Below are 27,146 nucleotides of genomic sequence, written 5' to 3'. Positions count from 1 at the left end.
CTCTTGATTCCCTTGCCTTTGGGGATGTGTTAAGTAAGAAATTGCTGTGGTGGAGGTCAAGGAGGTTGTTTCCTGCTTTCTCCTCTACGGTTTTGATGGTTTCCTGTCTCACATTCAGGTCTTTTATCCATTTTTTGAGTTTATTTTTGTGTATGGTGTGAGAAAGTGATCAAGTTTCATTCTTTTGCACGTTGCTGTCCAGTTCTCCCAGCACCATCTTTTAAAGAGGCTGTCTTTTTTCATTGGATATTCTTTCCTGCTTTGTCAAAGATTAATTGGTCATTCATTTGTGGGTCCAATTCTGAGTTCTCTATTCTATTCCATTGGTCTATGTGTCTTTTTTCTGCCAGTACCATACTGTCTTGATGATTACAGCTTTATAGTAGTGGCTAAAGTCTGGGATTGTGATGCCTCCTGTTTTGGTTTTTTTCTTCCATATGACTTTGGCTATTCAGGGTCTTTTGTGGTCCCATACAAATTTTAGGATAGTTTGTTCTAGCTTTGAGAAAAATGCTGGTGCAATTTTGATTGGGATTGTATTGAATGTGTAGATTGCTTCGGGTAGTAATGACATTTTAACAATATTTATTCTTCCAATCCATGAGCATGGAATGTTTTTCTATTTCTTTATCTTCTTCAATTTCCTTCATAAGTTTTCTATAGTTTTCATCATACAGATCTTTTATATTTTTGGTTAGGTTTATGCCTAGGTATTTTATGGTTTTTTTGTGCAGTTGTGAATGGGATCAGTTTCTTGATTTCTCTTTCTGTTGCTTCATTATTGGTGTATAAAAATGCAACCAATTTCTGTACATTGATACTGTACCCTATGACTTTGCTGAATTCATAGATCAGTTCTAGTAGGCTTCTGGTGGTGTCTGTTGGCTTTTCCATGTAGAGTAGCATGTCGTCTGCGAAAAGTGAAAGTTTGACTTCTTCTTTGCCAGTTCGGATGCCTTTTATTTCCTTTTGTTGTCTGAGGGCTGATGCTAGGACTTCCAGCACTATTAGAGTATTCTGATTTTAATTAAATATTTACCTTTACCAGTGAGTATCAGACTTTTATATGTTTTTGTATTGTTACTTAGTGTCCTTTCATTACAACTTGAAGAACTCCCTTTAGCATTTCTGCAAAGCAGGTGTAATAGTGATGAATTTCCTTAGCTTTTGTTTGTCTAGGAATGTCTTTATCTCTCCTTCATTTTTGAAGAACAGTTTTCCTGGATATAATATGCTTGGTTGGTAGTTTTTTCTTTCAGCACTTTGAATATTTTATCTCAAATCCTCCTGGACTGCAAGGTTTCTGCAGAGAAATCCACTAATAGCTTTATGGAGTTCCCTTGAATTATCAAGTCATTTTCCTCTTGGTGCTTTCAAAATTCTCTCCTGGTCTTTGAGTCTCTACATTTTTATTATAACATGTCTCAGAGTAATCTTTGGGTTGATCTTGCCTAGAGTTCTTTGAGCTTCCTGTACCTGATGTCCATGTCTCTCCCTAGATTTGGGAAGTTTTCAGCTATTATTTCTTTAAATCATTTTTCTGTCCCTTTCTCTTTTCCTTCTGGGTCTCCCGTGATGTGAATGTTTATTTGTTTAATGGTGTCCCATAATTCATGTAGACTTTCTTTACTCTTTTTTAGTCTTTTTTTCTTTTTGTTTCTCTAACTGGTTACTATCAAATTATCTGTTTTTTGGTTTGATGATTCTTCTGCATGATGAAGTCTGTTGTTGAAACTTTCTTAAATTTTTCAGTTCTATCATTGTATTTTTTAGTTTTGGGAATTCTCTTTTGGCTCTTTTTATGGGATCTATTTCTAAAGTGTTTATTTTGTTCATGCATTATTTTGATGATTTCATCTGATTGTCTATACTTTTTTGCATTACATTGAATGATTATTTTGAATTCTGTCAGGTTATTCATAGATCTCCATTTTTGGGTTCTTGGTTACTAGAACATTATTCGTTTTCTTAGGTGATGTCATATTTGCCCGACTCTTCCTGATCCAGGTAGCCATTACAGGGATACAGAGCTGTTTCTGTTTCTGTAGCATTGGTGCCAACTTGCCTTCTAAAAATGGCATTGTTATGGGCGGAGGTATGATTGAAGGATTCAGCCATTTTGCTCTAAAGGATTCTTTCTTTAACTTTAAATTCCACTAAGTCCTACATTATGTCTCAGTGTTAACTGCTGCAGTTGATATTCCCTGGTGTGCAGTGTGCCCTTTACATATGGAGATCTAAAACTTTTATTTGAGGCACATTTTCTTGAATTATATCTTTCAATATTTGTTCTGTTGCTTTGTTTTATTATTACTTTAAGATTTAAATTATTATTTTCAGATTTAAGGAAAAACTTGGACATTGCTTAGTACATGTGCTGGGTACTGTGCTAGCCTCTTATCAAATTTAAAAAAATGTTTTTAATGTTTTTTCATCTTTGAGATACAGAGAGAGACAGCATGAGAGGGGGAGGGAAAGAGAGAAAGGAAGACTCCAGGAGACTCAGAAGCAGGCTCCAGGCTCTGAGCTGTCAGCACAGAGCCCAATGTGGGGCTCGAACCCACGAATTGTGATATCAGGGCCTGAGCTGATGTCAGAAGCTTAACCAGCTGAGCCACACAGGCACCCCAAGCCTCATCAAATTTTAAGTGACTTAATCTTTATAACGAGCCTATGGGGCAGGTACTATTATTATTTTCATTTTAGTGGTAGGGAAACCAAGACAAAGTTGTTAAGAAGCTTCTCCAAATTCATATTTTAGATAGAGCCAGGATTCAGACTCAGTTTATTCTCTTAACCATTGCACCATGCCTGTTTTCTTCCTCAGGGACTCATTTTATGTGTAAAGCATGATAGGTTTTCATTGACTGTCATGTCTATCATTTTATCTCTAATATTTAAAAATACTTCACTTCTATTTCTGCTCACCTTGTCTGGCTTCTTATAGTGAGTTCCATAGTATATTGTCTTCATTGAATTCCTACCAATTTCATCCTAGCTTCTGTGATTTTTTTATTCTTTTCTGAGTTTTTATATTTCATCTTTTCATGTTTCTTACCATCTTACTCTTGAGTTTTTAAATTTCTGCTTTATTTTCTTCCTTCATGGACATGATGACTTCATATATATTTTTTAATTCATGGTGAAATATTAATCATAATTTTCATGTGTTCCTTGATAACATGTTTTGGAAAGTATTACTTATCTCTTGATAGCTTTGTTGCTCTTTTTTTTTTTCTTCCTTATAGCATCCTTATATAGATGCTGTGTGCTAACTTCCTTTTTATTATTCACCACTGAAGGGAGATAAGTTAGATATCTGTAGGCAGGTTATATGGGAATTAGGGTAGGGAGGGGTCTATGTTTCTTAAGTCAAGGCTTTCTTCTCTGCTGCTCTAGAGAGAGAGAGGTTCTTACAAATAAGTTTGTCCTGGGTGACGCTTTGTGAAGCTCTACCTCTTCTGCCTTTGTAAACCATATAGGTAGACTTTTGCCACTAGCCCTTGTCATTAAGGTTCCAGTACCCAGTGTTGCTGACCAGGGTCACCCTTGATGTTGGGTGGGCCCCCACTTTCTAATGCCTGCCTCAGCTTTCTGGACCACTCCAGGCACATGTTCTCTGCTTTCTTCTGCATAGCTTCTGCCCGTTCGGAGCTGCTCTTGACAGCCCTTATCTGGATGTTATTTTTGTCTCCTAATTTGGTGGAAGAAGGGATATGTGTTTTCTTTTTCATTCTCATTTTTCACCCCCCTTCCTATGTAATTTCTAGGAAAAAGAAAAGATGCTGAGGTATATAGTTGTGTTCATCCTGGAAGTAAAGGCTAAATCTTGAATGTTCAAAGATGTATTAAAGAGAACTCTAAAACCAGTGTGAAACCTGATGTCTTCATCCTTTGTGTGGGATGAGTGGTATCTTTCACTTTTTCTTGTCACACATTTATGTGTCATGTATTACGTTGCCACTCACTGTATTTACATAAAATCAAGAAAGTATCATTGAACACTTAGCCCATCTGTTATCAAGTTCTCAAATTCCAAAATATCAATAAGTTGGTATAAAATTCTGGTGTTTTAGGGACCTTTGGGTGACTCAGTCAGTTGAGCGTCTGACTTTGGCTCAGGTCATGATCTCATGGTCCGTGGGTTTGAGCCTGTGCTGTGCTGATAGCTCACAGCCTGGAGCCTGTTTCGGAATCTGTGTCTCCCTCTCTCTCTGCCTCTCACCCACTCATGCTCTGTCTCTCTGTCTCTCAAAAATAAACATTTAATATTTTTTTTTTAAAAATCATGTGTTTTTAAGAGAATATTATTTATAAATATTAAAAATAACTTTTATTGTCATTTTTCCCTCCCACTCTTATATCAGTTATTTCCTAGAAAACATGATATCACTTCTGATTATTGGATGAGGGTGATGAAGCATACAAATCTGCTAAATGTGTAATTCATGTCACTTCAAAGGGTTTTTTCCCCAAATTAAAGTGTGTGTGTGTATTGCTAGGTGCATAACGTATATTCCTCATTTAATCCTCATAACAATTATGTGAAGGGACTGGTATTATTATTTCCAGTTTTTCAGAAGAGAAACAGCCTTGGAGTTACTTTTTGAGGTTATATAACTGGGAAGAGGCAGAGCAGGAAGTCTGAGGCCTAGGCTGTCCTAAACACTCTGCTGTCCTGCCTCTGCAGATATAATGTAGACAATTTGGAAAATATGAAGAAAGGAAAAGAAACATTATTTCCACCCAAAGATTTTTACTCTTGAGCATATTGGTGTATTTCCTTCCAGTCTTCTTTATTGCCCACTTAAAAAAATTAAAGCATAAATATGTACCACTTTGAATTCTGAATTTTTTCCTTAATATTACAGCAAGTATTTTTCCATATTCTTATAAAACTTCTGTAAGTTACATTAAAAGATACATAATACAGTTGACCCTTGAATGACAAAGGGGTTAGGAGCACCAACCCCTTGAGCAGTGAAAAATCCCATTTAAATTTTGACTCCCCTAAAACTTAATCACTAATGGCCTCTTTTTGACCAGAAGCCTTACTGATAACAAAAAACAATTGATTCACACATGTTTATTTTATATGATTTTTATACTGTGTTTTTATAATAAAGCTAGGTTAATGAAAATAAAAAATTTTTTTGTAAGTTTATTGATTTTTTTTCAGTTCTCTCCACACCCAATGTGAGACTTAAACTCATGACCACAAGATCAAGAGTTGCACACTTCTCTGACTGAGCTAGCCTGGTGCCCCTAGAATAAAATAAATATTACTAAGATTAAGACAGTCATAAGGAAGAGAAAATGCATTTATAATACTGTGCTATGTTGAAAAAAATCTGTGTAGGGCTACCTGAGTGGCTTAGTCAGTTAAGCATCTGTCTCTTGATCTTGGCTCAGGTCATGATCACATGCTTCATGAGATCCAGCCTCATGTTGGGCTCTGCACTGACAATTTAGAGCATGCTTGGGATTCTCTCCTTCTTTCTCTGCCCCTCCCCCACTCCTGACCACAGTCATTCTCAAAAGAAAAAAATTAAAAAAAAAAAACCCCAAACTTAAAAAAAATAATCTCTGTATAAGCAGACCCACATAGTTCAAATCCATGTTGTTTGAGGGACATTTGTACTTCATTAAAGTGGTGTACTATAATTTTGTAAATCACTTCTTGTTGGACATTTGGATAAGTTTGAATTTTTTTGCTATTAGAGATAATACAGCACTTATCTTTTTCTGTGGTATATTTTCTCCTGTATTTTTGACTTTTTGGGGGCATAGATTTCTATTAGTTAAAATACTGGATCAACATGTTGAACATTTTGGGTTAATCTCTCATATGGAATTGCTTTCCAAATCTGTTTTAAGACAATATAACTCACATCAACAGTGTATGGGGAATACCCATTTCATGGAACCTGAATTAGCATAAAAATAGTTATCTCTTTTCTGTCTGGGTTTCTTTAATGAATAACTTAATGTCACAAGTAGTGAGTAGTAGTGGAATTTAATATTTTTGTATTTAACTTCTTTTGTGAATTACCCACTTGTCTTTTGTCCATTTATTTGCCAGCTTCTTGTGTTTATCATGTCATGTGAATTCTTTGTATATTAATGATGTTAACTCATCAGTATTATTACCTATTGATAATTTATCCTAGTTATTCATTTTATTTTCATTTTGACAATAATTTATATCAACCTCAAAATTTGCATAGCAAGCCCAGTCTGTAAATCCTATAGCTCCTTTGTGATTCCATCTCTTTTCCATTGAGTCCTTTATGGCCTGAGTTTAAAACAAAAACAAAAATCTTTTTGCTCTCTCTAGATGTATTTTTGAGGTGTGACACAATGTCAGGATATAAAGGGAGTTATCCTTAAATAGTTAACAGCTATATTCACATCATTGACTTACAAACCTTTACCTTTCTTTCTTCACTGATGTATGTGGCTTCCTTAGGAATTTATAGCATTCCTCTATGTAGGCTTGCTCCTGGGCCATCTCCTCTGTTTCACTGCCCTTTCCTGTTCTGGTCTTCCCTTTCTGGTGATGACCTTTTGACATTAATTTGTTTTTCTATCTGCCCTGTGTATTTATTGTAGATGTGAAAAATAGATTTGATCTTATCCTTCATTTTGTGTGCTTCTAGATTGAATCTTCTGAGGGGAGAGCACATGCATGCTTGGTTTCTGGACTGTCTGAGTCAATGAACACTTTTTTTCTCATAATATCCATTGATATTTTAAGGATTTTATTTATTACCCCAAATACATTTTTCTTCCTTACTTTTTCTTTTTTCTTTTCTCCACTTCTCCCCCCTGCCCCCATTGTTTATTAGTATAATTTTGGTAGGTCCGGTGTAACAATTTGAAAGCAAAACAAAAGATTGAGCTGTATCAGTAGTTTGCTAACTACAGCCTGTCAGTGTATTAAAGCCTTAAAAAAAATTTGGAACAATTAGGTTGCATTTTTACCCATTATTGAGTAGAGATTTAAAAGACTATACTTATGGGGTGCCTGGCTAGCTCAGTTGGTTGAGTGCCGACTTCGGCTCAGGTCATGATTTCATGAGTTTGAGTTTGAGTTTGAGCCCCACACTGGGCTCTGTGCTGATAGCTCAGGGCCTGGTGCCTGCTTTGGGTTCTGTGTTTCCCTCTCTCCCTGCCCCTCCCCTTCTTGCTCTCTCTCTCTCTCTCAAAAATAAAATAAACATAAAAATTTTTTAAAAATAAAATGCTATACTTATTCTCTCAAGTTTCCAAAGTCCTTTAGAGTGTTCCAATTTCAATTAGTAGAAACTGGATAAACTAGATACATTGCTACAAAATCTGATTTCATTTAAGTTTGACATTTGATATTTGTTGGTAAGTCGATATTTGTAGGAATCTGCATTTATCCTTATGGGTTTGATAAGTAAATTGTAATGGTATCTTCAAATAAGTTACTTATGTATGAAATATTACCAATTTTTAGGCCTTATATTTTGGGGTGATTCTTTATATCAGCCTCTTCCCCTAAGAAAGCAAAAACTAGTTGTAGGCTGAGAGCAATCTTGTCTTGTTTCGTCCTTCACTGCAAAGGCAACAATTGAGGTATCGTATATAGTCATTTATTTATCATGTACTTGCTTTGGATTATCATATATACATTAGGTCCTTGGAAGAATTTTCCTCTGCAATGAAGTTTTTCCTGTTTATTTTTCTAGGACTGTTCTTTTCAGGTGATGGAAAGCTTTTCCATTGTTTTGACAGAGACTGCTTAGGGTGGTACATTAAATAGTACATGACAGTTTAAGTTGTTCTTACTTGACCTACCAAGAGTTTAAGGTCAATCTTCTTTGACTGTCAAGAACATTTAGAGAGAGGACAGGAAAGGGACTCAGGTTCATGGCACTTACTGCATCAGTCCCTGTGAGCACTTGTGCAGATGGTGGTATCTGCCCACCTCAAGGATCAATAGGAAATTGCCTTTAACCCTGATTCTGTGGCCAGGTGCTATCTAAAGATCTTCCCCCTGGATTTCTTTTATGGGACAACTTCTAGGGGAAGAATCATATCTTTTTGTTCCCCTTGCCCTCTAGAATTCTCTGATTGCCTGCACTATGTCTGGTTTTCCCCACATTGGCCTGGATGAAAATTCAGCTCCTCTCTTAATTCCCTCCCACTAATCCTTCTCTCACACTCTTCATTGGGTGTGATTTTTTTTTTTAATGTTTTATTTATTTCTAGGAGAGAGAGAGAGAGAGAGAGACAGCGTGATCAGGGGAGGGTCAGAGAGAGAGGGAGTCACAGACTGAAACAGGCTCCAGGCTCAGAGCTGGCAGATAGCACAGAGCCCGACACGGGGCTCGAACCCACGAACCGCGAGATCATGACCCAAGCGAAAGTTGGACACTTAACGACTAAGCCACCCAGGCGCCCCAGGTGTGATTTTTTTTTTAAGTAGGCTCCATGCCCAGTGTGGAGCCCAATACAGGACTTAAACTCACAACTCTGAGATTAAGACCCTGAGATCAAGACCTGAGCTGAGATCAAGAGTCAGATGCTTAACCAATTGGGTCACCCAGATGCCCCCATTAGGTGTATGATTTTTAGTGCTACCAACCCTCTGGAGATTGAGAAAAGACTGACACACATCCTCCCTGGCTGCTCCTTTATTTCTCTTTTTGCCTTCTGAAACCTCTTAGCATTTCTTTTCAAGGGCAAAACGTGCCACAGTATCTCCCTTCCAATCCTGACATGTATCTTGTAGTTATGCGTTGGGCTTCTTAGATCTGTTGGTTTATAGTTTTCACCAAATTTAGAAAGATTTCAGCCATTGTTTCTTGGTCACAGGCCTATAAGTCAACTTCCAGTTTGATTAATCTGAGATGGACTTGTCCTTTTTTAACTAGTGCTCTTATTGTGGTGAATAGCATGAGCCAAGCCAAACCATGCAGCCATGTTCAAGGCCCCTGCTTATGTCACATCCACTAGCATTCCATTGGCCAAAGCTAATCACATGACTGAGTCTAACATTAGTGGGATGGAGAGGGAAGTATTTTTGCTGAACAGTAATGTAAGCTACTACAAGTTTTTGTTCTTGGGTGATTCTTTTTTGGCTCTGGAAAACAGTGTTTGCTGGAAAGTGAATCAATTTTATAATCAGACCTGATTTCAAACCCTAGTTTTACCACAGTCTACTTGTGTGACCTTAGCAAGTTACATAACTTTTCTAAACTATGTTCCCACAGTTGTAAAAATGGGAATAACAACATTTACCACATATGATTGCTGGGAAAATTAAAACGTATAATACACCTGGAAATGTTTATCACAAAATTAGCATTCAATTAATGTTAGTTTCCTTTTGGGATTCCAAGTAGGTTTTATTGTAGAAATTGGTTCTAGAAAGTTAAACAGTCTGACAAGACACAAAAGCCTCTGTCATGAAGAATATTTTTAGAATAGTCATGATACTGGGGCACCTTAGTGGCTCAGTTGTTAAGCAGGTGACTCTTGATGTCGGCTCAGGTCATGATCTGATGGTTTGTGAGATCAAACCCTGCATCAGGCTCTGCGCTGACAATGTAGAGTCTGCTTGGGATTCTCCTTCTCCCTCTCTCTCTGCCCCTCCCCGACTTCTGTGTGTGCATGCATGTGTTCTCTGTCTCTCTTTCTCTCTCTCTCTCTAAATAAATAAATAAATACTGAAACAAAAAGAATGATACTAACCAATTTATTTTCATTCCTAATGATGGATGAGAATTGGAATTTAGATCCAGGAAGTGAATACTGTTCAACTATGTCCTGATAGGAGGAAGGTCCATTTCCAAGGTTGACTAGGGGTGGGCCTCCTTCAGGAGCACCCATTCTTTTACTAGAAGTAATAAATAGGATTATACTATGAGGCCTTTTCTGGGCATGACTTTCTCCTACTTCCCTGTTGTCAGATCAGGCTCAGGGAAGAGTTTGAATGGTAGAAGAGTAATTGTAAATTGGATGTGGTAGTTTTCTGATCTCAGAAGCTTTCATGTAGGGACAGATTGCTCAGGATGAAATCTGGGTTTTTGCTCTTTGGGGATGGAACTTTAAGTGCTAGAGCTTTCCAGGGACTGTATCTTTAAGGGGTATAGTCCTAATCCTGTGGGGAGCTGGCTACTCCTTAGGTTGTGAAAGTCTTGTGAGCCTAGAGTGAGGGTCTGTTTGGTGGTTTGGGACTCCCTTGTGGGAGGGAAATAGGCTTCTGATTGATCTCTTGGGTTTGGAGCAAACCTCATCTTTTATATTGGTTCTCATTTCTTATCTTATCCTCAAAAAATTTAAACTGAAATAGTAAATATGAGTAGTAAAATCACGTTAGGGTAAAAATTTTCACTTAAGGGTCTGGCCTCTGGCTAAACAAACAAACAAATTTTGGCATTGATGTAGATATCCCGGGATCTTGACTGATTGGTGAAGCTGACAGTGGATTTATTTTAGATGGGCCGCCAGGCTCTTCAGAATTGGAAATCCAAGGCAGCCCAATGGTAGAATGAGCACCCAGGCTGACAGCCATGGTCAGAGCTTTGATTTCCTACTTCAACCCAGAGCATCACACTTTATACCTGTGGGGGAGGTGGAGGGAGGAGGAGGATTTGGAGGAGGAGCAAGAGGAAGAGGAAGGAGGAAGCAAAGTGCAGACAATTAGGGCACAGTTATCCCTTCAGTCTGGTTTTATATATACAACCAAAAGGGCTGCCAGCTCTGTCATGGTTCTGGAAGGTCAGGTTTGAGCAACCCAGCACCTTTCACTTATACCTGCACCCATGTCAGGCATCACTAGTGGATCCATCATCGTCCTTCCCATTGAGCTTTACTGCCCCAGGCCTTCAGCACTGCATGCTGGCCACCCCTAATGGAGTGGAACTACAAACAGGGTTCGCAGTGCTCACCGCCATATTGGCTCCTGTCCCCAAGAGAAAGACTTCTCAATGAATAAGTAAAAAGGAAGGTCCAGTAATAGGAAAAGGCACAGTTTTTCTGAGAGTATTTTTGTTTATGTTTAGTACTCCTGGCAAAAACGGTGTTAGAAAAAGCTACTCAGATCAGCTAGTTTTATTCTGAAGTCCAAAAATGGTGTAGCTGTAAAAATTTGGCTGATTCTGCCTTTGGAAACTGCACTTTTTTTGTGTGGCTGTGGAGATAAATGCATGAATTAAAACTAAATATCATGAAACCAAACTTTTTTTTACTTTGAGATCTATTCAGGCAGTTAGGCTTGGAGAGAAAAAATAACCAAGTTGTGTTCTTGGAAGGCACTTCCGATCTTTAATTAGATATTTAAAGATTACTGGCCCATCACTCAGGCTTGGTATTGCCTCTGTTTCTAATGTCTGATTTAATTTAGAAGCACTGACTGTAACTTACTGACAGCGGGAGGTTCTCTCTGAGGTCTTCTTCCTTCTCCCTAGAACTTAGCTTAATTCAACCCATGGAGCTAGAGCAGCTGCACTTCCAAAATTGTTGCCACATTACAGCTTTCAAGGCTGAAAGATTTTAATTATCCCCCGAGTCCTGCTCCTCCCAATAAATGGTTTGCCTTGAATTTCTGTGAGACAGTGCTCTGGTTAGTTAACAAGTATTTCTTCAACACCTTTTGTGTTTTTAGAGGCTCACTAGGGCTGAGGAGGAGATTCCAAAGGAATAAAAGACAAGGTTCCTATTGAGGGAACCCCAAACTCTTAGAATATCAGTTATGCTTCTGCTTGATGATTTGAATGTTTTTATTTATTTTTGAGAGACAGAGCATGAGCAGAGAAGGGGCAGAGAGAGAGGGAGATACAGAATCTGAAGCACAGAGCCCGACACGGGGCTCAAACTTGTGAGCCACGAGTTCATGATCTGAGCCAAAGTCGGACGCTTAATCAACTGAGCTACCCAGGTGCCCCACTCTTCTTGATGAGTTGTAAGTTGTTCCTTCCATCCATAACTCCAGGATCCCAGTTTAGGATTTCAGAATTTCCCACCTCCATCTCCACCTGCTTCTTCCCTACACCTTGTTATGTGTGAAGGTCTTTTTTTTTTAAGCAGAGAGGAAGACTCTTTCAAGGCAGGGGATTCCTGTATTCCTCTCCCCCCACCGGCCTCCCGCTGACAGTGGATTTACATCCTGGGTTCCTTGTTATTCTTTGCTCCTGACTGCAGTATAACCTCTTACCAGGATGCCTCCACTGCTCAGCACAGTCCTCTCTTGCCATTGGGCCAATGGTGGATGCAGCCCAGTTCTTTGGTCACCAACATAATCAGTCTTTTAGGGTCCCACTAAAATAATTGAGTGGGTCCAGACATCTTGCATCACCTAACAAAAGGCATAGGGAAATCCCTCAAGAATCTCGTGAAAATGAAATTGAATCAGTAGGAAAAGACTGGTGTTGATTTCTGATTACCTTTGAATACACTTGCCCTGATGGAAGGGTGAGAGATCTATTCCACATTTGCTTTTGAAAGTCAAGGACTGTGCTGAGCTCTGGGAATACAATGTTGAAAAAGGAAGTCCCTCTCCTCAGGAAGTTTATGCTCTGGAAGAGCCTGTTTGGGAGGGTCTCTCAGCTGTCATGGATGTACCAAGGGGAGTGGTTATAAAAACAATAAATGTCTTAAAAGAAATCACAGTTGGATAAGGGAGACAAACATACAGATAACAGAAGTCCAACACTTGAGAGCTCTGAGAGTTAAGAACCCATGAAGCTGTCCTTGGGTGACTGCCAATCCCAGTGTGGGCAGATTACAGCTAAGCCACCAGGTATGTGCTGTTCCTCCTCAGAATGTCACATTAGGCCCTGGCCTTGGAGATGTAGCTCAGCAACCATCATCACCTACGTGTCACCATTACGGACTGGGTGCGTTCCATCCCAGGAAGAGATGAGTCTATAAGCCCCTTGAAGGAAACCAAAAACAACCAACACGTAACAGATGAGATTTGCTTACATAGATCTTGTGTTGTGATCATTTACAAGGATACACAAGGACTGTGTCCCGGTGTGGAAAGACAATGGGGAACTTTTTTTTTTTTTGACCTTTTATTTATTTCTGAGAGAGAGAGAGAGAGAGAGCAGGGGAGGGTTAGAGTGAGAAGGAGATACAGAATCTGAAACAGGCTCCAGGCTCTGAGCTGGCTGTCAGCACAGAGCCTGGTGCGAGGCTTGAACCCATGAACAGTGAGATCATGACCTGAGCCAAAGTCGGACACTCTACTGACTGAGCCTCCTGGGCGCCCTGAGAATGGGGAACTTTGGAGACAGACCTGAATAGAATCCTGACTGCACTACTTATTAGTTGTGTGGGTAAGAAATTAGTTGTGTGGGTAAGAAATTAGTTGTGTGGGTTTTTATGGGGTAAGGGATGGCGGTGTTACAGTGCACACGTTGTGCGTATAGCATCATCACATAAGCACCAATCATAATTGTACAGCACCAATGGTAACAGTTTTGACCATTCAGTATCTGTGAGGCAGCCGTTACTTTTGGCGGGACCCAATCATGACCTTTGAGAATCCTTTGAAAATGACCAATTATGAGGCAAGTTAGACGAGGGGGTATCCCTTGTCTCAGACCGCAGGAATGTTTTTAACCTCCTCTGATTGGCTGATCTGAAAGTGGTTTTGGCCTTGAGCAATCTGCGGTTTTTCCTGAAACTGTTGCTATGTGCAGCCCGAGGTTGCTTTTAATGGAGGTCTTAATTTTAAAATGGCGTTACTTAGGCTCTTCAATAGGATCATTGTGAGAGTAAATAAGGCAATAGATTTAAGTGCCCGCACCAGGGCTGGCACATAATAGGTGTGTAGTAAATTTTAGTTTTTCCCTCCTTCTCCTCCTTTATGCATCGGCAGGAAGCAGGCATTATAAAAGATATCTAATCTAAAATAGATGGCATTATTAGAAATAGTGGAATGTTATGAACCACGTCAGTGAGAATGGCCTGGGATAAATATATAGAAGATGGTATGTGAGGGACTCTCTAGGACTTTGACAGAGAAAAAGAGCTCTGATTCCTTTGAGGAGTACTTCTTTAGGGCAGGGTATTAGAATACTGTTCCCAGAAAACACTCAACTTTTTTTCTCCAAGAATATTTTGTATGGAAATAATTTGTTTACGTGCCTTTCTTGCTTTTTAGACTAAAGCTTTGCAAAGTTTTGTTGCAAAAGAATCACTGGGCTGCTTTTCAGAGTAGTCTCCAGGAGAATGAGTTTGGGGTGTGGCCTAGGAGTTTGCTCTTTGATAAAGCAGATGGGAGGGTTCTGACACAGGTTCTGAGGACCACATTTTGGGAAGACCACACGGGAGTGAGAGTCTCTTGAAAGCTTGGACTGTTTCTATTCATCCTGTATTTCCAGTGCCCAAATATCATAGGTAATGATTGAGTTTCATTGAATAAATGAGTGAATGATGATTTCTTTAAGATGTCCTGTTGAGAAGAGGATATTTTAAAATAATTGGCTTCCTGGGTCCTAGGTTAGTATCTTGTGAGTTTGAAGAAAATAATCTGCTAAAACTTGGAATGTGACCCAGTCCCTGGATGGATTTTCACAAAAATGGGCTTTTGTTGAGGACAGGAGGCTGAACAGAGCTAGTGTGGGGTTGCTTCCCCGGACAACAGCCCGAGCCTTACTGTTTCTCTGTTGATTCAGAGTTGGTTGACAAACATCAGGGAGCAGCTCTGTGAACATCTTGTGTTCATTTTGTGTACTGTGGGGCCCTTAGAACCAAAAGAAGGTCAGGACTTTTTGTGATGGAAAAGCTGAAAAACAACAATTTTAACAAATTTTCTCTGAAGACAACCCATGAAATTCCCCTGAATTTACCATTTCATTAAAATACCTTTAGATTTGGTGCCTTTTATTTATTTTTATTTTTTTAACATTTTTTAATAGTTTATTGTCAAGTTGGTTTCCATATAACACCCAGTGCTCATCTCCACAAGTGCCCTCCTCCATGCCCATCACCCCCCTTCCCCTCTCCTCTACCCCCATCAGCCCTCAGTTTGTTCTCAGCATTCAAGAGTCTCTCATGGCTTGCCTCTCTCCCTCTCCTTAATTTTCCCCTTCTCTCTCATGGTCCTCCGTTAAGTTCCTCCTAATCCTCCTATATGTGCAAACATATGGTATCTGTTCTTCTCTGCCTGACTTACTTCGCTCAGCATAACACCCTCTAGTTCCATCCATGTTGCTACACATGGCCAGATTTCATTCTTTCTCCTTGCCATGTAGTATTCCATGGTATAGGTAAACCACATCTTGATCCATTCGTCCGNCCCCTGCTCACGCTCTCTCTCTCTCTCTCCTAGAAATTAAAAAAAAAAAAAAAAAAGGGTATTAGCTGTTCTAGAAAGAATAGATTTACTCAGCTAAACTTTATTTGTGGGCATTTTTTTCTATGGATATTGCTTCTCTTTCCCTGTGCCCGTGTCTTTATAACCTGCTTGCCCAGTAGCACCCAGAGCCTGGGGTTATGCTTCTTGCTGAGCTTGGTGGAGCACTTGTTTTTTACCCTGGGGAGAATGGTGATGGCTTATACTCACCTTTGCTATGTGAATATAGGACGATTAGACTGCAACACGTTTGCATCTTATGGTGTTCCACTTAGAAGAGACAGGCCCCAGGAGATAGCATCACACTCACTTATTAAGAGTTGCCCATACTTGGTATTTGAAATTACTTTTAAGATGTCATGGCCCTTGTAAAGCATATACATTCATTACTCCAGAGNGTGCAAGTACGGAGCTCCTTACTTCTCTGCCATCTTGCCCCCTCCGGCTCTATCTTCTTTAAATCAATTAGTGGCTAATTTCCATAGGGCGACTGAGTACAGCTGCATACGCACCGCAGTGGTTGGGGCGATGGGGCCAGATCAAGCCAGAAGGTGTTCAATGACTTCTCAACACCAAAACATCTTAATATATAATTTAACAGGAGTAACTGGGGATTTTCCATTGCAATAGAAACTACTGATTTCACGACTTGCATTACCTTTATGGATGTAATTGCCCCCTTTCACCAGACCCATATTATAATTTTCGGTTTCTGGGGATTTTAGTCACCTCATAGTTTATTATACTTAAAAAATGTTGTACTGCTTTCTGTAAATAGAAGCATGTGCTGCTTTTTCCTGAAAACACTGCCTTTTGATAGTTTTGCTCAGCTCTTTCAGATCCTCACAGCTAAATAGAAGTTTAGGACTCAGGCCTAAACCCAGTCTCCCCTCGAGTGATCTGGGTCAGTTCTTCTCCCAGGAGTGCCAGGCGGTGGGGAAGAGCCACAGGCAGGTGAACATACACTGGGACTACAGGGTGGTCTGGGATTCAAGATTGCTGAGGATGGTTTTAGTTTCTGGATTGTGTTCTCCCTACATTAAATTGTCCTGGGGCCAATGCCATACCTGGCTGCTTTTGGAATCCCCTCCTGCCCTTGGAATGCTAGTATTTCAGATAAGTGGGGGGGAGCCTGGTGTAGCTGTGGCAGGAGCATCTGAAAGGAAGGGACTTACTGCTTGAGGGAAGATCATTGCTAATGTCTAGAATACCTAGGGCATAGCCATATGCTCTAGGGATATGAGTCTGTTACATGCCACTCTCAAGAGTTTCTTGCCATATTGGGGCCTGTCAATCATGAGGCAGGGCAATTCCCTGAGGAAAGAATGTATTAGGTGCTCAGTCATTGTTTCTTTGTAACAATGAAAATAAAAGGAAAATAAACAAGGAAAACAAAAACAAGGAAGGATAAGATTTCTTGTTGAAAACACTAGCTTCTGTGCTAAGTGCTGTGGAGGATACAAAAAAAGAAAAGACATTGTCCCTATGCTCAAGATGTTTACAGTTCAGTGAGCCAAGTCAGCCTGTACAAACATAAATAGTAATCTAAGCCTGCGTGCTAACACCATAGGAGAGCTGTAGACCACAGGTCTGGGCAGCAGGATGACAGGGGGCACACTGCTGGGTGGCGAGCTGTGTTGTAAGCAGCTGTGTACTAAAAATAAAGCATCACGTTTGTGAAGGATTGACTTAAATTAGACTGGATTCAAGGTTACGCATATGCTAGTCCACCATCACTGGCTGATGCTTCTTTGTGCTCTTTGGAATTGGAGGTTGGGGTGACAGGTGGCCAGGAATTGCATCCACTGTCAGCCTATCTAATGGTGGGGGGGTGCTGAGAGTGTGCCCTGGCAGCAAACGGACTGAGAACAGTGGTGTGGCCGATTCCTTCCACAGGATTGAGAAGGAGCAGGAGGTAGATCACTGTTTGTTGGGAAGGCTGGATCAAGCTTGATGGTGGAGGCTGGATGGTGCCTTGAATGAAGGGTGGGGTGGGTGCAGTGAAGGGCTGTGAGTTTCCTGGTGGTGAAGAGAGTGGCGTACAGGAGCCCTGGAGGGCTGGGAGGACAGTGCCATGACCAGGTGGCAGAGTATTATAGGGAGTGTATGGGGGCCTTGAACCCTGGACGTGATTGCAATGCAGGGACCAGGGCCCTCAGCACTGGCAGTGCCCATCCACCACATGGTAAGTGCTTGACAAATATTTGCCAAATGAATAATTAATGAATTGGACTCCTGTAGGTAAGACACGGAAAATTTGACAGGGAGGTGGTGTTCCCCTGACATATCAAAACATATCTAATCTGGGCCTCATTTCAGTTGTTAATCCAGCCAGTCTGAGAAATCAATATGAGGTGCTAATGAAAAACAGCAGCTTAATGTGACATCTCTCCCAGCTAGTGTCAGGATTTTGTGAGGCTTCAAATTGCTACCTCACGGCACATGGGAGATATCAGGGGTTGGTGCAGGAGAGGGGACCCTTGGGTTGGAACATTTTGTAGGTTGTCTGGCTGTCTCTATGTGAAGCCGTATCCTCCTTCTGTGCACAGCAGACCTTGGCTAGGTTATACCTTGATGACCAAAATCCTTATAGCCTCATTGTGGCTTTGTCTCCTCTCTAGTTTAGCCTCTGTGACATCTCAAACTCACAGAGCTCTCTGAATACTGGGATTTCCTGTGCCTTGTCCTCCCTTCTCTTCTGTTTTTGGTAGGGCTGTCTCCCTTGGCTGCAGCTGTCTGATATCCCAGCTAAGTGCCTTAGAAGTGACCCTCATAAAAATGGCTGCCCTTCCTCACTCATGACGCAAAACCTCTGCGTTCTGAGTTCTACTTTGTATTGCCCTACAGTTTTTCTTGTTTCATTTTCAAAGCAAATCTGGTTAAATGGACAGTTTTGAGTTATTTTGTTTTCTGAGCACTGGTGTAGGAATCTGTAGTTGTCTAATTATAATGACTAAACCAGTGCAGTGATCATCTCATTACTGCCTGCACTGGGAGTGTGCTGTCACTTGCTGCCCCTTAAACACACTATCCTATTCCTGCATCATCCAGAGCCATCTCTGTTTCCTTGAATTTTTCCTTTGTTGCTGACCCATGGTCCATTACCTCTTAAGATATTATTGACAGATCTGGGGAAAATGGAAAGCCTTGACTCATCTGGAACTCTTAAAGAGAGGATTCTGCTATTTAACACCTCTGTGCTGTGGCAAGCAACTGGAAGCCAGTTTTGCTTTTACAACAGTCAGAAAGTGTTGTGGGCTTAAGGTTTGCATTTGGCAGCAGTTTACGATATTTTTGGAGTTCCACCATAGAGCTGGGTACACATCACGTGTCACTCCTTGGGCTATTGATGGCTGCAGAGCCATGGTGGCCATCCATCTCTGTCAGGGCTTGTCACTTGCTTCTTTATGAATATAGCTATTAATACCCTGTCACTTCGGGAGAGCCAGATCCCTGGTATCCCTTTACTTCTGCCCTGCCCTTCCTGAGTACATTTTAAAAGTCAGAAACATCAACTCTGGTCTGTCCTGGTGGCTTAAGGTCCATCCTTTCACCCTGGGTGGATGAATCTCCAAGGGGCAGCCCCTGGACCTGATGGTGCTCTCATTCTCTGTGGTTATGGGACCTCAGGCATCTGTGGATTATTATGCAGTCAGGCTTAGAATATCAGTAGCAGCTCAGGGAGGGGCTACAGGGACCTTGTCCCCATCCAGTCCTTTTCTAGGGCAACTATTCATGGTGGCTGAATTGGTGTAGTCACACCGACTTGGGTTTGATGCCCTCCCCGCTCTGCTGCTCGTTGACAGTGTGACCTTGCATAGCTCATTCTGCCTCAGTTTATATACACTGTAGAAAGAGGACAAGAATAGATTTGCCTGCAGAGTTCAGGTAAAGAGAAAGAGACAATGTTTAGAAAGGCCCGAGCATAATACTGAGCACAGTGCAGGAACCCTCAAATGTATTTATCATTAGAGAATTTGGACATGGCTTACTTTATTATTATTATTATTATTTTTTACAAATAGTTTATTGTCAAATTAGTTTCCACATAACACTCAGTGCTCATCCCCACAAGTGTCCTCCTCCATGCCCATCCCCCCTCCCCCCCCACATCCATCAGTCCTCAGTTTTTGTCAGCATTCAAGAGTCTCTCATGGTTTGCCTCTCTCCTTTTCCCCCACCATTTCCGCCCTTCTTCTCCCGCTTGTTCCTCCGTCAAGTTCCTCCTAATCCTCCTATACGTGCAAACATATGATATTTGTCCTTCTCTGCCTGACTTATTTCGCTCAGCATAACACCCTCAAGGTCCATCCATGTTGCTACACATGGCCAGATTTCATTGTTTCTCATTGCCATGTAGTATTCCATGGTATAGATAAACCACATCTTCTTGATCCATTCATCTGTTGATGGACACTTAGGCTCTTTGGACATGGCTTACTTTAATGATAAAATAAAAGTTATGTTCTCTGAGCTGACTGTATACAGTCGTGAAATTGAGTTGGTTGTTGTTCTTTGTTTTTAAGTTTTTATTGGAGTGGAATTTCTAAAGCTAGAAAACATAGCTGTTAAATACTTGCCTGTACAGCTGTATTAGGAACAACTCCAGAGCAGCAGCTCCCTGGTCATCCTGCAATGCCTTGGGTAGTACCAAGCCAGTGGCTGGGACTGTGGATGCCAAGGAAAATGGGTGGTTCTCTCGTGGCCTCTTGGAGTTGCCACTAGCCTTGTGTGCACAGTAGGCTCTAGTCAAGAGACGTGTGGAGATAATGATAGGTTTACATACAGTTGTCAGAAATAATAGAGACAGCTAGTGCTCTTTATCTAGTTTCTACTTACGGTAACATCTTGCAAAACTGTAGGACATTACCACAACCATCACATTGATATTGATGTTGTCAAGATACCACTGCAGGATCCCTTACACTGCATTTCTGTCGTCATACCTATTTCCCTCCAGCTCCTACACCCTCCTTAATATCTGCAAATGACTAATCTGTGTGGGCCTAGAGGATCTTGGTGAAGGCAGAGCCTCTATCCCAGCTTTGGACCTGTTATCCATGGGATAAAATTTTATTGATTGATTGATTTGTGAGAATGCTATTAGTATCTATATTTAGAAGCCATAGCAAACCTAACACTTAATTGAGACAGCAGAGATCCAGAGAAGGAGGTCAAAGAATCACTCTTAAATTAAGGGAAAATAAAGACTATGAACGTTGTTTTCAAAGAAGCAGGAAATCTCAACTTAATCAAGAAAGGTTAGGAATTATTACTTTCATACACAATTAAGTTTCCCTTCCTCACCCTGGCTTTTATTAGGTGATTTAGAATATTGTTATTCTTTACCTTATTTGAGTATTATCAATAATTCATCTTTTAAAAAGTTTTTAAAATGTTTATTTAGAGAGACAGAGCGTGAGCGGGGGAGGGGCAGAGCGAGAGGGAGACACAGAATCGGAAGCAGGCTCCAGGCTCTGAGCTGTCAGCCACAGCCTGATGTGAGGCTAGAACTCACAGACCACGAAATCATGACCTGAGCCAAAGTCGGACACTTAACCAACTGAGCCACCCAGGGGCTGCAATCAATGATTCATCTTAAAATATTCTGGCTACTACAAATATTTACAAAGATTTTTTGCCTCCCAAAGTCTGCATTTATGATTCCTTAGCTGACAGCACTTCCTTAGGGATATCAATTCTGACTCTCATGTTAGGGATGACAGTGGAATTTGATGTTCAGGAATGTTCTAGATACTTGGCTAGGGTATGCCAGGCCTCTAGGATGACTGGAAAGTTCTTGGGCCTGCCATAGCTGCCCACTCACTCTGTGTTTCCCTTCCCAGGTGCTGGGGTCAGAGAGGATGTGTTTCTCATTTGGAAGGAGATGGAGGAAGCATGCAGCATTCTGACTCAGGTCCAGAGGCTGGTCGCCGAGCCCCCCAAGTCTGATGTGGCCACAGTAGACCGTGGTGGGTGCTGTTTATGTTTATAGTGTAAGAGTCATAATTGTTTCTAGGTGGGGATTAAGGGCTGTTTCCTGAGGAGTTCTTCCAGAGTTATGCTGTGGTTTGTGTGTATGTGTATGTAAGTGTGTGTGAGTGTGTATGCGTGTGTGAGTGAGATTGCCAAAGAAAAACCAGCTGGACAGGAAAGTGATAACTTGCAGTTACCAGTATAGAGCTGGGCTTGGTGATGAATACAACATGGACAAGTGGGGATTTGTAGCCAAGGAGCAGGGGTTGAGGGGCAGTGGTGGTTAATGGATGGGAAATTACTAAGAGGAGACATCAGGGGTAAAGGGGAATTCTGCAAACCTACCTGACAGGATTCTTGTTGAAGGCAGGTGGGGGTGACCAGATACCACCTGGGGGTGGTAGGCTACGAGGAATTTGATCGGATGTGAAGGGTGGGAGATTCTGGCTAAACTGATGTAGCAGGACTTTTGCTAAAATTGGGTGATGCAGAGACAAACACAGTAGTCCGAAGGTGGAGGCCTAGTTGAGAAGAGGATTCAGAAGAACCCAAGTTTGGAGTAAGGAAGTCCTGGTTGCAAATCCCAACTCCATCTTTGGGATTAATCCAAATTAATCTCTTTAAGTTTTAGTTTACTCTTCTGTTAAATAATTACAATGTCTGTCTTGAAGGATTATTGTAAAGATTAAGTAAGGTAATGTATTCTTTGCACCACGCAGGTATTTGATAAATGCTCGCTCACTCTTCTTTTCCCTTTCACAGTTAGGGAGGTAGTGTATGGATTCTCTTGAGTTAGTAAAGGATTTTCCTCTGTAGGGCACTGGTTTCATTTAGGGCACCTCTGGTAATAATGATAGTTAACATTCAAAGCACTCACCTTACATGGCAAGCACTGTTCTTGGGTCTTCACAGTATTAACTCATCTAGCCCTTCCTACAGTCCTATAAGATAGGTGCAACTATTATTTCCATTTAGCCCAAGGTCACACAGCTAGAAGCAGCGAAACCACAATTCAAAGCCTAGTTCCTCAGGGAAGAACCAATGTCTGGCTTTCACCCCAGACATTCTGACTGAATCCATAAAGTATGTGATCTGGACTTCGGGGTTTTGAAAGCCTCCCAGGTAATCCCAATATGCAGCAAAGTTTGGAAACCCTTGCCAGGCTGTATTGCCTCCTGGTACCCTGCCTCTGTTACAGAGGTATCAATGTGGAAGAGGTCCAAGGAGGCCAGAGCAGCTGGGCAGGAATACAGTGAAGAGAAGTGGGGAAGGGACATGTGTAGAGGGAGGAAGAGGTTGAAGGCATGGGAGAGCATGCCCTGTGTAACCTGAGAAATTCCTGGTGACGGTGACTTTTTACTGTGACTAGGTGTCCAGCTGTGGGTCTGGGGCAGCACAGCTGTAGTGCTTTGCCAGAACCAGCTCTCAAGGGTCCCCAAGCTTGTCCAGAGGGGCTGCTCATTTGTAGTGACATCATACTCAGTGTCAGCCCAAAGAGTTCTCTGCCATCCTGAGAGAATGAAAATGAAGCCGGGGGATCTGAGCTAAAGTCAACATCCATGCCAGGCAAAGACCTTTGTTCAGAGTTTGGTGGAGTACAGTGGACTGAGTTGTTGCCCCAAAGTTCATGTGTTGAAACCTTAACCTCCAATGTAACTGTATGAGGAAATAGGGTCTTTTAGAGGGGTAATTAAGCTTAAATGAGGTCATAAGAGTAGGACCCAAATCCAGTCTGACTGATGTCCTTATAAGAATAGGAGGAGACACCAGAGACCTCTCTCTTTCCATGTGCACAGAGGAAAGGCACAGTAGGAAGATGGCCATCTACAAGCCAGAAAGACATGCTTCATCAGAAACCAATCCTGAGGCCACCTTGATCTTGGACTTTCAGGCTCCAGAACTTTGAGAAAATGAATTTATGTTGTTTAAGCCACCCAGAGTAAGGTATTTTGTTGTGGAAGCACAGACTAACATAGGGAGTATTTAAGCTTGGGGTAGTTAGTCTTGAGGATTAACAGAAGATTTTTAGATATTATTCCTAAAGGAAACAAAAGAGTAGTGGCCTTAGTAATTGATAGAAGGATAGATCATTATCCTTTTATTTCTGCTGATACACACACACACACAACTGAAAACTAAAATTACTCCAAGCATACATTTTCAAAGATGCTTCAGGTGTCCCATTTCGATTTGGCCATTGTTGGATACCTACTGGGGCTCTTGTAATTTTGCTTTGGCCCCGGAGACTACATATGGAGTGTCTGATCTGTTCTTGTTGCTACCCACAGCACAGTGTTATTGAGGTAGAGGAGGGTCTGCTTCATGTGAAAGCACAGCCAGTCCCAGAGTTTGGCTGCTTGGAGCCTACAAGGCCAAAGGAGTTAGCATAGCCATCTGGAGGGAGAAAGGTTAGGATGGAGGAGGCCAGATGGGCTGCCACTGCCTGTGAAACCTTCATGTGAATTAAACAAAATCTACCTTCCTAAGTATAGTAGTCCCACATGCCCCCTGGGCTAGGTGCACTGGTTCAGGGACCAGCTTGAACCTATAATTACAGGCCAGGAGAGCAATTTCTGGCAGGGATGGTTCATCAGCTTGGTGCTTGGAATAAGAAGACAGTGCGGTCAGACACTCTGGCCACTGGTAATTTTGACCTCTTTTACTTACTAAGAGGAGGACATGAGAAATCTGTGGGAGCAGGGAACCTGACAAAAATACATGAAATGATGATTTTTAGAGACACTGGGCACCAAGCAATGCAGGCCAGTGACCCCTGAGATACAGGGAATATCCAAGGTGAACTCTGTTGTTATCCCAACTTTATGCTTTGAGAAAGTTTCAAGGCCATGGTATAGGGAGAAGGATCCTGGGTAGAGCATAGCAAACTTCTGAGTCTGGGAGACAGAGCTACAAGTCCAGGGAGACCAAGAAATCTAGACTTCATAGGACAAATTACCAGAGAGGAGAGAGGTACACACAGAGAGAACTCTGGAAATCTGCAGAGCCCCCATTGAGAATTTGGCTCATTGTGGATGAATTCTTTCATGTGGGGAAATTACCAGAGGCTACGAAAGATCCAGTGGGAAGAATTCTAGAAAAGCCTTGGAGCTCACACAGGACCAACCTTTCTTTCTAACAGAGCTCACCTTGGATACTCCCTGTATCTCGGGGAACACTTAGATGGAATTTCCAAGGAGAGAAGAGAAAAGGGAACAGAAAATTATTGGAAAAAATAAAGATTGAAATATCTCCCAAGTTTGATGAAAACTGTAACACTGAGATCCAAGGAGTTCAATGGATGCCAAGTACAGGGAAATGAGAGAAAGTATGCCAAGGGATATTATAGTCAATTTGCTCAAAACCAGTAAGACAGAGGAAATCGTAAAAGCAGCTAGAGGGAAAAGAAAAAAAACATTATATACAAAGGAACAAAGATAACCATGACAGCAGAATTCCTTTTGCAATTGAAAAGAGAGTGGAGCAACATCTTTTTTTTCCCTTCAGTACTTTAAATTTTGAATCCAGAAGTCTAAATTTGTGAAGATAACTTTCCAAAAAAAAGGCTAAATACAGATGTTTTTATTTTTTTTATTTATTTATTTTTGGTTGTATAACATTTTAATGTACTTAACATCACTAATTTGTATACCTCAAAGTCATTTTTATGAGGACTCTGAGTGGCTCAGTTGGCCAAGCATCCAACACTTGATTTCAGCTCAGGTCATGGTTTCATGGCTCATGAGCTCGAGCCCCACGTTGGCTCTTCAGTAGTAACAGAGAGCCTGCTTGGGATCCTCTCCCTCTTCCCCTCTGTCCTTCCCTTTTGTACTCGTGTGCGTGCTTTCTCTCTCTTGCTCTCAAAAATAAAAAACATTTTTTAAAAAATAAAATCATTTTTGTGTTATGTGAACTTCACCACAATTTAAAAAAATAAATTCAAGTTGTGGAAATAAGAGTTACAGAACAGTATGTAATCATTATGTGCTCTGACAATATAGATACAATACACTTTTTAAAATATTTTTGAGAGAGAGAGAAATTGCAATTGAGGGTGAACATGAGCAGGGGAGGGCAGACAGGGAGGGAGAGAGGAAATCCCAATCAGGCTCCATGCTATCAGCACAGAGCCTGACCTGAGGCTTGATCTCACAAACTGTGAGATCACGACTTGAGCTAAAATCAACAGTCAGACGCTTAATGGACTGAGCCATCCATGTGCCCCATATTACANCGCCCTTCTTCTCCCCCTTGTTCCTCCGTCAAGTTCCTCCTAATCCTCCTATACGTGCAAACATATGATACATGGATGGACTTTGAGGGTGTTATGCTGAGCGAAATAAATACAGATGTTTTTAGACATATGAAAATGAAGGAAGTATTAGCAGCGATCTGCACTTCAGGAAATGTTAGAGGGTATCCTTCAGGCAGGAGGATTATGATACTTTAGAATGGGAAAATGATGGAAATAATGGAGCTACGCAAAGGAATAAAGAACACAGGAAATAGCTACACGGGTAAATATATGCTCTTTTTCTATTTACATATCTTTAAAAGACAATTCACTATTTAAACAAAAATAGTGAGGTCTGTCGCATATATATAAGTAAAATGTGTGACAACAATGGCAGAATGGCCAGGAGGGAAATAGCAGCATTATTCATTAAGTTCTAAAGATGAACAACCCAAATATCCACCAACAGATGACTGGATAAACAAACAGTGCTATGTACATACAGTAGAATATTACTCAGCCTTTAAAAGAAAGGAAATTCTAATGCAGGCTAAGGCAGATACAAAATGACAAAGATGATATGAGTCCACCTATATGAGGTGCCTAGAATAGTCAAATTTATAGTTGATTACCAAGGGTTGAGGGGAGTGGGGAATGAAGAGTTATTATTTAATGGGTAGAGTTTCTGTTTGGGATACTGCAGAAGCTGTGGATATGGACGGTGGCCATGGTTGCACAACAATGTGAATATTTAATGCCATTTAAATTTCAGCCACTCCTGAAGGTGGCTGAAATGGTAAAGTTTATGTTATGTGTGTTTTACTACAATTAAACAATAGCAACAAACCCATGCATTGCCAAACAACAAATAAACAAAAATCCAGGAGGAGAGAAGTGGAAATACACTATTGTAAGGTTCTTATACAGTGCATGAAGTGGTATAATATCAACTGAAGTTAGGGCACAATATATTGAAGAAGTTTGCTATGTACCCAAAGTAACTACTAAATAACGAAACAAGACAACAAAGGAGATAAAATGGAATTAAAAATAATCCAAAATCTGTCAGGAGAAAAAACAGAGAGCAAGGGATAGGTAGGGCCAACAGAAAACAAATGGCAAGATGATAGACATAAACTACCCTACATATGTCAAAATGTATCCATTTGTACACTTTAAATGTGTATGGTTTATTATATGTCAGTGATAGTTTAGCACAGCTGTTATAAAGTAAAGAGGATGATATGGATCTCTCCTGAGATGTCAAGCTGTTCAGAGATGTTGGTGTTAGTGCTTCTGAGCATTGTGTGTGTGTGTTTGAGTGTGCCAGGTATGACTCTCAAAGGAGAAGATGGCTTTTCTCACAAAACATTCAAGGATTTGTCCAAGTTAGGGAGACTTTACTCTTCTTTGGATGATGCTGCAGCTCAAAACATTTCAGGAACTCCTCATTTGTAATAACCTTCACAGCCATTTTATGACTCACTGGAGACAATAAGTCTAATCATGTTGTATAATCATACCAAAGTTGGACTCCTAATATTTGGTTGGTTCAAAATATCAAACTCAATGTCCAAAGACAAGAAAGGACTAGAAGCTCCT

At 40.9% G+C, this 27,146-nt stretch overlaps 1 protein-coding gene across 1 annotated transcript in view; it reads left to right on the top strand.

Moving 5' to 3' along the window:
- The window catches only part of VWA3B (von Willebrand factor A domain containing 3B), a 208,443-nt gene that overhangs the window by 50,694 nt on the left and 130,603 nt on the right, over positions 1 to 27,146 (top strand). The window contains exon 8 of the mRNA XM_077749344.1: positions 21,184 to 21,309. Coding sequence (XP_077605470.1) covers positions 21,184 to 21,309 — 126 coding nt within the window. The remainder of the gene's footprint in view (positions 1 to 21,183; positions 21,310 to 27,146) is intronic.

This window comes from Crocuta crocuta, unplaced genomic scaffold (assembly GCF_008692635.1).
Source record: "Crocuta crocuta isolate KB4526 unplaced genomic scaffold, BGI_CrCroc_1.0 scaffold118, whole genome shotgun sequence".
Taxonomy (NCBI): domain Eukaryota; kingdom Metazoa; phylum Chordata; class Mammalia; order Carnivora; family Hyaenidae; genus Crocuta; species Crocuta crocuta.
Note: the sequence above shows the minus strand (reverse complement) of the source record. Positions and strands in the feature narration are given on the sequence as shown.